The 13,417-nt window shown below is 52.5% G+C and overlaps 1 protein-coding gene across 2 annotated transcripts in view; it reads left to right on the top strand.

Moving 5' to 3' along the window:
* PLCG2 (phospholipase C gamma 2) overlaps nt 1–13,417 on the top strand; it is a 144,543-nt gene that overhangs the window by 84,015 nt on the left and 47,111 nt on the right. For both annotated transcript variants that reach the window (XM_057712774.1, XM_057712775.1), the window contains 9 exons: nt 1,428–1,529; nt 2,387–2,505; nt 4,051–4,136; nt 5,366–5,486; nt 5,955–6,123; nt 9,137–9,241; nt 10,778–10,867; nt 11,459–11,634; nt 12,704–12,904. In XM_057712774.1, the coding sequence (XP_057568757.1) occupies nt 1,428–1,529; nt 2,387–2,505; nt 4,051–4,136; nt 5,366–5,486; nt 5,955–6,123; nt 9,137–9,241; nt 10,778–10,867; nt 11,459–11,634; nt 12,704–12,904 (1,169 nt within the window). The remainder of the gene's footprint in view (nt 1–1,427; nt 1,530–2,386; nt 2,506–4,050; nt 4,137–5,365; nt 5,487–5,954; nt 6,124–9,136; nt 9,242–10,777; nt 10,868–11,458; nt 11,635–12,703; nt 12,905–13,417) is intronic.

Genomic DNA, 13,417 nt, shown 5'->3' with positions numbered 1-13,417 from the left:
TAGACAGAAGAGTTCTTATTCACAGCCAGTGCAGTTCCAGGTTATAGCAACTAAGTACCTGTGTTTTTTATGCTAAAGCTTTTTAGGAGAAGGAAGCAGGAAGCTTCTGGCCTTTGGGGGGCATCTAGGCCTGGCAGGGCGTTTGCACTAAGTATCCTACAATTTGAGTTTCATGTTCTGGTCTTCAAAGATTGCATCACCCCTGTATTCAAATGAACTGGCCACTCCGCAGCTGGCTGTTGGGTGTCCTTTATCCTAGTAGATGTGCAAGAATCAACAGCGAGGCTTATTGTTGACTTGTACCCATCTCATTTGTGTCTACCCTTATGCTTTTCCTTCTTTTGGACATCCTGCTCTGACCATTCCCATCCAGCCACACGTCTGGTAGCACATCTGCTTTTATTAAAGATAGAGGTTTTAATTCAGAACCCAGAAAACGTGAGTTAAAGTTGAATCTGTGGGTCAGGTTTCATCCTTTTGTCTATGAATAGGTGGGGTTTTAGGGTTTGGAGAGGAAAACAGGAAAGTTGCTTTATGTTGCATGTTCTTTTTCTAAAGGGCTCTCGAACTTCTGAGAGCATGCGGAAGCTGTTTTTGAACTGGTTGTGTACCTTTCAGACGTTATTGGGGTCTGAGCAGCACTGCTTGACTGATCTTGACTGATTCAATGCCGGTTTTCTAAGGTTAAGTTATTTGGAAGCCCCCTCTCCTACTTACTAACTGTGTGAAGTTGGGATCGTCATGTGAGGTCCCGAGCTTCTGTTTCCTTGTCTCTAAAATGACAATGACAATGTGTGACCTGCCAAGTTGTCTGGACTAAACAAGATGTCATAGGAGGATGACGGTCACTCCCACAAGCTGCCGCGATTTGAGCACCTTCTGTGTACCAGGCGCTGTGTTAAGCACAGACCCTCCTTTCGTCCAGCCCCTCGCAGCCTCTGTGCATAGATACCATGATCCCCATGTGATGGGGGAGGAGGCACAGAGAGGGTGTGTCACTGGCCCAGCATCAGCCAGGAGGATGACCCCAACGGTCAGATGTAACTGTGCTCCCCGCCTCCTCGCACTAGCACGTGTAAAGAACTAGCATAGAGCAGGAGTCGGCAGGCTACTCCCACAGGCCAATCTGGCCCGCAGTGTGTTTTTATAAAGTTTTATTTACAAACATGGCCACGGCAATTTGTGTGCCTGTGTCTGTGGTTCCTTGTGCACTATGGTAGCAGAATTAAGTGGTTGTGGCCCAGAGCCTAAAATGTTTACTCTCTGCTCCTTTAGGGAAAATGTTTGTCACGCACGGGGGAGGCCTTGATCGCATGTGCATAGAATACATCCATGTTTCCGTCTTTGACTAAAACCAGATTCTGGGAGGCGAAGAATTTTGCAAAGTCCTTCTTCTGATGATTTCTTGTTCTCTTTATCATCCTAAGGAGCTCTGGGCTCAGGATCTGAACAAAGTCCGTGAGCGGATGACAAAGTTTATCGATGACACAATGAGAGAAACTGCCGAGCCCTTCTTGTTTGTGGATGAGGTAAGTGGGCTTCTGGTGCCACTGGCGTGGCTTTTTGATTCAAGTCTCTTTCCTCCAAGGTGTATTTTCTGGGTGTCTTTCCTTGGAGGGCTTTGCTGTTAGATGCCCCCAGACTGGCTGTCTTAGTCAAGAACTGTCCCCCACCCCCGCTGCCCAGTCCTGAAACATCACAGCCTTTTGATTTTTTTCTCCTCCTTTATTTGATCACGTAGCCTGAGTGGGATCTTGGCTTTTGCCACTAGAGGGCGTGTGCTGCCAGGGAGCCGCTAACCATTACAAAAAGCACAGCAAGGAAATTCCAAGCTTTACGGCGCTCTCTTGCAGAGTGTGGAAATGGGTGCACTGGCCCTGTGTGAGGCAGCAGGGACGGAGGGGGTGCTGGGGAGCTCCCGTCCCATGGAAGGTTGTTCGCAGGAAGCAGAGTGTTACCCAGTGTCACTCAATCTTCTAATTTTGTTTTTTTTTTAAGGAGTCAGGAATTGGAATATGAAATTCCCTGCCTTTTATATGTTACGATATAAACTGGCAATGTTTTGTTTCTCACACTGGGTGGTGGGTTCACAAATGTTCATGGTATTATTGTGCCTTCAGTGTATGGGCAGTATGCACTCTTGCAGCCGCAAATATTTGAGGATACACGTTAAAAAGAAAAATATTGCATAGGTCAGTGAAACGCGTTTTGGGACAGCCTATTTGCAAACTGAGTTTCCTGCATTGAAAAGTTGGGTATCCAAGGTCTGGAGACCATCTGTTAGATATTCACGTACCATCTCCCGGTGTTGGCGCAGACCAGAAAGAATCAGGCACCACCCGTCCTTAGTGCGATGACCCCGTCTCTGTATTTGTGACTCTCCTAGTTCCTCACATACCTGTTTTCCCGGGAGAACAGCATTTGGGATGAGAAGTACGACATGGTGGACATGCAGGACATGAACAACCCCTTGTCTCATTACTGGATCTCCTCGTCACATAACACGTGAGTTTCACCGCGAGCCTGCGTTGGGCGGGCAGGCGAAGGGCGACACGGTGGGCGCTCCAGTGCGCTGCTCTGGCCAAGCGTGCGGACCGCGGGCAGAGCGCAGGCCCTCGCTGCTCAGACCTGAATACGTGAAAGCTTCTGGAGGGGTGGGGGGATGCAGCTCTCTTTCTCAGCTGGTATTGCAATAATAATCCTTTTCCTGTGGCCCTAAGAAGCAAGTCGACAAAGCTGGTTTGCACGCTTTGGGCATGTCATTCGTAGTAGTCACAGGAAAGCAACTGAATTAGTCACTGAGCTGACATTTACTGAGAGTTTGCCCTGTGCCAGGCCCTGAGCTTGCTGGCCGCGGGGGCTACGGCAGTGAAAAGGGCAGGAGAAGCCCCCGTCCTCAGGTGCTTGGAGGGGAAAAGGCCTCCTTTGAGTCTTAATGATGAGCGGGAGTTGGCGAGAGAACAGGTGGTGAGGTGAGGAGGAGGATTTCAGACAGAGGGACAGCCTTGGCAAAGGTCCGGGGGCGGGAGGAACTGAGAGGGGTCTAGTAAGACCAGAGCGTAGACTCTGGGAGGGGGAGGGACAGGAGAGGAGGAGGCCAGGAGGATCAGCTTGAGTGGAATCTTCGAAGTCAGAGTGAGGGCAGTGGCAGTAGGAGCCACTGATGGCTTTCAGGCCAGAGAACAACACGCTCAAACTTATATCTTTGGAAGATTGTCCTGTTTGCAAAAAAGCACAGATGGGAAGGGGGAAGTGGATGTTACACTCAAGTTCTGCTACTTAGTCTGCTTTATAAGGTGAGAGGGTGGAGGTCTAGGGTCCTGGGCACCCAGAGAGCTGTCGATTGGTACTTTCCCAAGTGTCAGTCCAGGCGGGAGTTGGAGAGATGGCCCTTAGGTTCACCTCCAGGCGTTTTGGAAGGTCCCTTCCTTTTCAGGGGCAAATTGATGTCATGGTTCGCTCTTCCCCACCATGTGCGTTGGTTTGAGTTTGTGTCCTAGAATGGTCAATTCTACCAAACCTGGAAGACGGGCGACCAACACAGACTCTTACAGGGGGACTGTGGTAAGGAGGACAGGGATAAAAGTCGGTATTTTCACGCCCGTTTTAGTGGACGCAGTTCATAGGGTAGTATGTTCTGTTTATTCTGTGCTTGGCCTGGGGCCCTGGTATCAAAATGATGGCCCATCTCTCCCTGTTTAGACTGAGGTCCTGGTGGGCAGCTGTGGTGGTGCGGGGGGGGAGTGTTAATTTATCGTGTACGTCAGTCTCACTGCTGACACCCATTGACCAAACTCTCCTCGAAAGAGCACATGTTCGAGACCCCACACTTGGGTTGCCAGGGTAGTTGTCCTTCATGTCCCGCGATTGTGGCCTGAGGCTCACGCCTGGCACGGCCCCACGACTGCATGTGTCCGGCCCAGATCCTGACCGGGGGTCTTTCTGGACGGGAAGAACTCGGGGCTTTGGGGGCTCAGGCTGAGAAGTTCCCCAGGGGCGCCCTGAGATGCAGGCCTGTCCCCACACGGCCGCCCGCCTCCTCTCCTCCAGGTACCTCACGGGTGACCAGCTGCGGAGCGAGTCGTCCACGGAGGCCTACATCCGCTGCCTGAGGATGGGCTGCCGCTGCATCGAGCGTGAGTACCTCCTTCCCTCTGGCGGCCGCGCGGGCAGCAGGCTGTGCTGGCCCTGTAGTCACTGGGTACTTTGTCTGGAGGCCCAAGTAGTGGGGATGCAAGAGGCAGACAGAGGGAGAACGCAGGTGCCCCTATCATCTGGGGTGATGGATGTGGCCACCAACACTGAGGACCTTTCCCCAGAAGAAGAGGTCCCCACGACAAGGAGTGCTGTCGATCCCAGCCAGGTTGGAGCCACAGCACCTTGGGCAGTGGTCTCGTTGCCCAGAAAGTGTCCCAATACAATGCAGGGGCTGGGAGGCCAGTAGCAAAGGTGGCCTTACTGTCCTCGTGTCCCTCGGCTTCTTTCTGGGCTGTAGGTAGAGGCAGGCAGACGCCCCGCGTGTTTTAGCAGTGTCCCTGCCACGGCTGCCACCCTGAGTGTTCTGTCCCGAGTTGCTCACAGCCACCCCAACACAGGCGATTCCAGGCCCCTGGATGTGGCCAGGAGCCGGTGCTTCCTCCTGTCCCCTCACCCCGACCCAATGCCAGCCACTCATGGCTGTACTGGGCTGAGAAAAGGCACAAACCACTGATTTAAGCTCCAGTTTTATCAAAAACATTCATGACGTTATCAAACCTTAATGGCAGTTATTCCTACAGAGTATTGCCTTATTTATGCCTTTTTCCCCCCTTAGGAAAAAGCAAATGTGAAAAAGTTAAGTTTGAAACTGTCAGCTCCTGCTCCTTCTGGGGGTTAAAAATATAGGGGATGCTCACCTTCTACATAACCTAGTTCTGTCTGAATATTTTACCACGAATCTTTAAAAATAAATTTCTCATTGCTCTGTATTCTTCCTGCTAGCAGAACAAGCAAGCCAAGGTTTAGACAAGTCAAATCAGAAGATAATACACATGATAAATCTTTTTCAAAAAAAGAAACATTTCATTTCTTTTGAACAAATATATTACAAAGGGACCTTTAATTAGACAACCAGAATGTTCCTATAACCGCATAGGTAGCACGTGTCCTCATGTTGGTGGCCCTTGAGGGTGATGCTGGGTCTGGCCTCCGTGTCCTGGTAACTGAGCCAGTGTGGGGGCTGGGGCTGGTGGCGCGGCCATCACCCAGGCAGCGTGGCCACCTCCCAGGTAACACGGCCATCATCCAGGCAGTGTGACCACCATCAGTGGACTAGGGAAGTGGGGAGTGATGGGCGGGCGCTGAGGCTGCATGGTCCTGCCCTCAGTGGACTGCTGGGACGGGCCCGACGGGAAGCCCATCATCTACCACGGCTGGACGCGGACCACCAAGATCAAGTTTGATGACGTCGTGCAGGCCATCAGAGACCATGCCTTTGTCACCTCGAGGTCGGTTGGCTGATTTCCTGGTGTTTCACCTTTAAGGGGAAGGCAGCTGGGGTTGGTTGGACCCAAGACACACCCCACATAGACACCCTCCCCCACTGACATCCCCCCACAGACAATCCGCCCCAGCAGGTAATACACAGCCACCTCCTTCCCCCAACACACACGCAAACATACACACACACCCCCCCCACATAGACACTCAGACACAGAAATACATCCCCCACATAAGACACCCCCCAACAGACATAGACACACAGACACACACACACAGACACACAGACGCCCCTCCTCCCCCCAGTACACACCCACACCGCAGGCTCCCTCTCGGCCAGAGTCACTGCCGACAAGCCTCGGCTGGGTGTTGGCGCCCCCTCCAGGCCGAGAGCGCGGGCGGCGCCCTGGCTGCGGAGCCGGGAGGAGGCGGGAAGCCCTGCGGCTCGCTGAGCGCGCCCCCGCCGCCCCCCGCAGCTTCCCCGTGATCCTGTCCATCGAGGAGCACTGCTGTGTGGAGCAGCAGCGCCACATGGCCAGGGTGTTCAAGGAGGTGTTTGGCGACCTGCTGCTGACCAGGCCCACGGAGGCCAGCGCCGACCAGCTGCCGTCGCCCAGCCAGCTGCGGGACAAGATCATCATCAAGGTAGCGGCCGGGGGTGGGGGCGGTGCTGTCGCTCGCTCGGGGGGGCACGGGCTCCGGTCCTGCCCCGGGCTCCCCGGGCTCCTCGCTGCGCTCGCGCCCCCCCCTCGCGGTCTGGGGGTTGGTGATACGCTGTTAGTGTGCCGTGAGCGTGACGCAACCGGGTGTGCGCAGAGGGCTTGGAACTGCCCCGTCCCACTGCAGGTGCCCGGGAAGTGTTCACTCACTATCGCGCGTTCGGTTTTGCGCACATCTTCACCATGGCCCTCTCTGCGTCAGGCCCTCGCGAGGTGCTGGGGCTGTTCCAGCGACCCAGGCTCCATCCTTGCCCTCGGGAGCTTCTGGTCTAGTGTGGGAGGTGCCCCACAGGGCTGCGTGCACTAGGGGTGATGGGGTGGCAGGCCAGGAGCGTGGGGAGGGATGAGTGACAGCTGTACCGCGGATGCCCGGAGAGTGGGGACATTCGGGTCAAGAGGCCAGATGGCCAGTGGTTTAATGCATGTGAGTTCAAGCCTCACGTGAGGGAGAGTCTTCTGGGAGCTTTGAACTTTGGTCGGCGGGGTCGTCCAGGGACTCAGGATCCTTTCATCCTGTTCTACAGTCTCCCAGGAACGGGGTTTTCAGACGGGGTTCTGCAGACCCCCAGAGAATCCACAGATAAGATCTGGGGGGTGGCAGCGTGTGAACTTTGGGCAAAAGTGGTGCCACTTTATTAATGTGTAAGTAGAACTTAACATTTCCTTCCGTTATGAACATTGGCAACTTGAGGCTTTGTCAGCAGCAGAAATCATGGCTATTTTCATATCGCTTTTACAGTTGTTGCAGATATCTCAAAATAATGTGTGCTCGGCCCTACTTTAAAATTATGACAGTTATGAGATCTGCCTCTAGATCGTGTGTAAGATGTCAGTAGAGAAGCACATGTCACTATATTGCAAGTAATTTTTATTTACTATCTTAATAGTTGTATTTCAATGTAATTGGTTTCTCTTATAATTTTATGTATTACAAACATTCTGAGAAAGGTGTCCGTAGTCTTCCCCAGACTTCAGAAGGGGGTCCACGGCACAGAACTGGCAAAGGCTCTGCCCTAGGGCACCAGCCTTGTGTGTGGTCCGTGCTGGGACGCAGGCACGTGGAGCTCCCTCCGGCTGGTAGAAAGGAGAACGTGGGGGGTCCAGGGTGAGTGATTCCTGGTAAGCAAGTGCAACATCAGCTGGACAGTCCCAGCCTGTCCTGTCCAGTGCGTGAGAACTTAGTCACGTGACCACACCACCTGCAAGGGGCTGACTCTAGCTGGGCAGCCATCGGTGGAAGGAGTGGCACGGATTTCGTTGACACCTAACAGGTTCGTAGGAAGGATGGACAGGGATTTACTAGGCAGAGAAGGGGGAGGCCCCTTCAGGTTTAGGGAACAACATGCATACAGGTGGGGTGGTGTGAGCACAGGCTACGTTCCCTAGGTTCTCACTGGACCACTAAGGTGCACTGGGGACATTCCCTCCGTGCCAGGAGGTCACGGTCTGGTGGGGAGACACACCCCTCAACAGAGAAGCACCAAACAGCGAGGGGGCTTCGGCCGAGGCCCACCCGGAGGGGAGGACGCTGATGCCCTCAGGGGTCAAAGCAGCAGCTTGTTTGGAGGAATTGGCTAAGATCCTCAGGCAGGTTTCGCTGAGATGCGCATGGAAACTTCTAGCATGAGGAAGGCAGGACGAGAGGCAGAGGGCTTGGCCGGGAGGGTCCACGGCTCTCAGGGTTGCTCGGTGAGTCTTCAGGGGACCTCACTGCCTCTCTCTGTTCCCAGCTCACCTGTAGTTTCCCTCTGTTTCCCTCAGGACAGCTCTCTGCGTGTCCCCAGGGACTTCCCAGCTCTCGCTTTAGTGTGTAAAAGCTCCTTGTAGAGCACCCATTAACCCACCTGTGTACCTAGTGGCTCACCCCTTCCAATTTCAGCATTTGTGCCCCACACTGGGCCCTGCAGGATGGGTCATCCCGGGCCCCCAGCCCACCTGACAGGTGAGGACACTGAGGTCTAGAGGTAGCCTCAGCTGAGGTTACACAGTTCCTGCCAGAGATGTGATTCAGGGCTGTTCAAGATGGAACATGTATGTCGTGCTGCACTATTTATGGGTATCCTAAACACCCACTGCCTTACGGGACCTGGCAGGGGGCTGGTACCCCCATGTACCTGGGAAGTTTCTGAGACTGAGACATATTGTCGTGCAGCCAAGGCCACACAGCAAAGAAGGTGCGAGGCCCTGAATGCAAGCCCAGGTCTGACTCCCAATCCTGAGCTCCCTTCACCGGGTCACCGCTTACCAAGGCTTGCCCCCGTGGACAGTCAGTGATCTTGCCCAGGTGGACATCATCGTAATTGTTCTCTTAGTCTTGCTGATGAGACATGAGAGGCTCAGAGAAGTGTGGCCACCTGCCCAGGGCCACACAGCCAATAAAGCACCAGCAGTGCTGTTTGCACTCAGGTCTTCTAAATCTGCATCCCCAGGGTGTCTTCCACTGCCCTGCACAGCCTGTGCCCATTGGACTGGCTGTGATCTTGCCCTGCCCTCTGTGTGCTGGAGAATGTGGGTGCATCGTTGATTCACTGAATAGTTATCGAGCACTCACTATCTGCTAAGCTAGCACAGGAGATTCAACAGGGAACAAAACAAAGTCCCTGCCCTCACGGGGCTTATATTCTAGCAGGGGAGACAGACAGATACATAGACACACGAGTATGAAAGCTAACGAGTGTGAAGATGAACCAGCAGGGCTAGAGAGAGGCAGGGATGAGAAGGGGAGTGCCACGGAGTTGAGGGACGCTCCTCCTCCGAGGTGACGCCAAACAGAACTGAATGTAGTGAGAGAGAAGCCGGGCAGAGAGGACAGACAGTGCAAAGGCCCTGAGGTGGGACGATGCAGGTGGATGCTTGGCTGATGTGGATGAATGTTTGCTGGCTCTAAGGTCCTGACTGTGGGCCTCAGGGAGACAAGCTATGTGTATTTTTCCCCTCAGCACAAGAAGCTGGGCCCCCGTGGCGACGTGGATGTCAACACAGAGGACAAGAAAGATGAGCAGAAGCAGCAGGGTGAACTGTACATGTGGGATCCCATTGACCAGGTGGGTCTTCTCGCGCCCCTTCTCAGAGCCGCGAATGCATTGCAGCCTGCCAGAGAGCTCCGGGAGGATTCCTGTCTCACTCCCGTTTTGTGCCAAGTGAATTTGTGATTTTAAGGAAACTATTTTCCTTTCATTATTACTGTTTTGTTTTGAAATAATTTTATCTTCATTGTAACATACTATAGATTCTCACACACACACAAACACAGACACACACACGCAAGTACAGAAAGTTCTCTTACATCCTTCACCCAGTTTCCCCAAACAGTAACATCCTCTATAACCAGAGTATAATTGTCATGACCAGGAACTGAACATTGGGTACAATGCTACGAACTAATTTGTGGACCTTATTCCATGTGGTCCACTAATGTCCTTTTTCTGACCAGGATGCAGTCTGGGATGCGATAATCTAGTTAGTTGTCCTAACTCTTTAGTGTCCTCCAGTGTGAGATGGTGCCACTGGAAACTATTATTATTATTAGCCGCACCATGCAGCTTGCAGGCTCTTAGTTCCCCTGACCAGGGATCACACCTGGGCCCCCTGCAGTGGAAGCGTGGATTCCTAACCATTGGACCACCAGGGAAGGCCCAAGGAAACATTATTTTTTGATGAGAATGAGGTATTTTGAATGTTAATGCCGCTTCTCATATCCCTTAATGTGGCAATCCGTTTAAGTAGGTATTGATCGATCGTTTGATTGAAATATAGTTGATTTACAATGTTGTGTTAGTTTCAGGTATATAGCAAAGTGATTCAGTTACACACACACACACACACACATACATATTTCAGATTATTTTCCATTATTACAAGATACTGAATATAGTTCCCTGTGCTATACAGTAGGGCCCTGTTGCTTATCTGTTTTATGGATAGTAGTTTGTATATGTTAGTCCCGTATTCCTAATTTATTCCTCCCCCCAACGTTCCCCTTTGGTAACCCTAAGTTTTCTATGTCTGTGAGTCTGCTTCTGTTTTGTGTATAGATTCATTAGCATTATTTTTTAGATTCTACATATTAAATGATATATTTGTCTTCCTGCATTTGAGTATATTTTTGCATGTCTATTCTTATATCCTAGATATAAACATTAAAAATGGTTAAAATTTAAATAAAGAATTAAGTCATATTTAAAAGTTCAAGAAAAGGTCTCTAGACAGACTGGCTGAGAAATCCTGAAAGTCTTAAAAAGTGGGTGAAATAGAAAAAGACAGTCATGAGGACATACACACAAAAAACAACCCCATCATTCGTAAAAGGCTTCAAGTTAAATGAATATGATATTATGTTGTGTCTACCCTTAGACACACTGAATAAAAAAGTCCTGAAAATGCCAAAAGAACCCCAGAATAAATAGATGTTTTAAAAGAAACGTCTCACAGGGGATCGAATTCCATGAAACCAGCATAAAAGGCTACAGGAGTGGGAACGGTGAGTCCCCAGTAAATGTTGGGGTGATGCCAGGCAGGGGGCCTCAGAGTTGATGGAGCAGAGACTTTGGGGGAGCCCTAATGCTGCTTCTGCTTTATAGAAATGGACTCGGCACTACTGTGCCATTGCTGATGCCAAGCTGTCCTTCAGCGATGACATTGAACAGACTGTGGAAGAGGAACAGCCCCTGGTAGGTGGAGATCTCCTGTACTGCTCCTATCATCCTACGGCTGGCAGGCCCGGACATGCTCAGCCCAGGGAGCTGCCTCTTTGAGTACCAAGGCCTGCCCGGCTCTTCTCTGATTGGCTGGCCGGTGCGTGTGCATAGCCAGTGAGGTTCAGGAGTCTTTCCCGCTCTCTGAAAGGCTTGATTGGCCGGTGCTCTCTGGGGAGGACGGGGACATTGGGATGCTCTGTCCAGCCCCAACCACTAGCCTGGTTCCTGGCTTTCCGGCCCTCTCCCCCTGGGCTGCTGATCACTCTAGGTCCTGTTCCTTGAGTGCAGCCCCCAGGGTATTATGGGTCTCAGACTTCCTGTACAGTGGAGTTGAGGGCCCCATGACTCAGGACTCCAGGAGGCCACCACAAATGGGGGCTGTCAGGGGTAGCTGGCTGGTGGGGGAGGGCGGTGGAGGCCAGGCTCCCAGACCTCCCGGGGTGAAGGCAAGCTGAGGCCATTTTTGGCCTGTTACCCCTGAATCTGCATGCACAGAGGGACCAGTCTGGTGATGCTGGGGTCTGGTCCAGGTTTTCAGAAACCTCTCCTCTCTCTGCGGCCCAGGATATACCCCCCACGGAGCTGCATTTTGGGGAGAAGTGGTTCCACAAGAAGGTGGAGACGAGGACAAGTGCCGAGAAGCTGTTGCAGGAATACTGCGCCGAGACGGGAGGCAAGGATGGGACCTTCTTGGTGCGGGAGAGCGAGACCTTCCCCAACGACTACACCCTGTCCTTCTGGTAATGCCCCTCCCCCCGGGGCATGCCCGCCTTCTCCTCGCAGCTGGTGGGATGGGGCGCCGGGTGGCAAGTGGTGCCAGCTCAGGCCGGACTTGGGTGGGGCTGGGCTGGAAACCCAGCTGCATTTAGTGAGCTGTGTGGGGCAAGACTTGGGTGAGGCCTCCAAAACTTAGTCATCAAGATGAGTGATACTTCAGTGCAGTATTTAAAACTGTAAAGCGGCCTTATGGAACTGTGGTGAGGATACAGTGAGCTTCCTCATTCACTCATCTGGGCATTAATTCATTAAAAGGTATTTATTTATCGGGTACTTTTGTGCGAGGCACGGCACAGGGACTTAGCAGTGACCATTCCGATAGGGTCCCTGTCCTGATGGAGATTAGAGTTTGAGGAGGGAGATGAACAGTGAAAAAGGAATCTTACAATTGATACATAATTCTGGTTGTGCCAAGTGCAGTGAGAAAAATGCAAGACGTTATGAAAGTCTATGAGAGAGGGATCTAGTGTGATGCTGGGAGAATAATCCAGGAAGACTTCCTGAAAGAAGCAGTGTTTAAATTGAGACCTGAAGGATACAAGTTCTAATGTTAACAATGTACAACATACATAATAGTGATGGCTAATGCCTGTAAGATGCTTACCACGTACCAGGCAGCATTCGAAGCACATTCTGTGTGAGATCTTGTTTCATCCTCAGGACGTCTCTGTGAGGCGGATACTATCCTTGTCCTTGTGGGACCACCGGGATAATCGTAGGGAGGCTCAGAGAGGACAGGTCGCTTGTTCAAGGTCACTTAGCTTATCATGGCAGAGTCAGGATTGGAACCCAGGCTGTCTGGCTCCAGAGGAGCAGTTACGTAGATAAAAGGGGACAGCGGGTAGAGGAAGTAGGTAGAATGTTCTGGAATCCAGGCCCAAGGACCCGCTCGTGTGAAAGCCCTGGGCGGGTTCAGAGAGCAGAGGGAGGCCTGTGTGGCTGCACGTAGCATCCACCCCTGGGGGCCCCGGCGGCAGCGTGGGAAGGGCCAGCCAGCCTGGCCCGGGCTCTGACGGGGCCCCTCTCCCGCAGGCGGTCGGGCCGCGTCCAGCACTGCCGGATCCGCTCCACCGTGGAGGGCGGGACCCTGAAGTACTTCCTGACTGACAACCTCATGTTCACCAGCATCTACGCCCTCATCCAGCACTACCGCGAGACGCACCTGCGCTGTGCGGAGTTCGAGCTCCGGCTGACCGACCCCGTGCCCAACCCCAACCCGCACGAGGCGAAGCCGTACGTGTGCCCTGTGCTGGGGGGCGGGCGGGGCGCGGCTGCGCTCACGGACCAGAAACGCCCACCTTGGGGGGGGTCCTGGGGCCCAGGCTCCTCACCTGGGCCCCCCGGGGTCTCTTCAAGACCCCCGGGCGGCCACCGTCCAAGTACCCACTGCCCGTTTCTCTTTCCTCTCCCTGCTCCTCTCCTTCCCTTTCTTCTGCTTCATCTTCGTGGTCCCGGGGTCTCGGGCTGTGATTTTCAGAGACTGATTTTGGCCCGGTGTTACCTTTGTCCATCAGAGCTCATTCTTGTTGGTCTGAAAGCAAAAAAAGGAAAAAAAATAATTGTAAAGTGAATATCAGCTGGACCTTGCAAAGGGTTACCTGGTTCTGAAAAGAAAAGAGTAATTTTTAAGCAGAAGCCTACTCCAGTGCACATTTCAGAGGAAGCCCTAGAGCTGTGACCACTTTATTTTTTACTTTTCTTGTCTAGATTCAAATGGGTTGCCTTAAAATTTGTTATTTCATGTCT

The sequence above is a fragment of the Hippopotamus amphibius genome, chromosome 16 (genome assembly GCF_030028045.1).
Source record: "Hippopotamus amphibius kiboko isolate mHipAmp2 chromosome 16, mHipAmp2.hap2, whole genome shotgun sequence".
In the NCBI taxonomy this organism is placed as follows: Eukaryota; Metazoa; Chordata; class Mammalia; order Artiodactyla; family Hippopotamidae; genus Hippopotamus; species Hippopotamus amphibius.
Note: the sequence above shows the minus strand (reverse complement) of the source record. Positions and strands in the feature narration are given on the sequence as shown.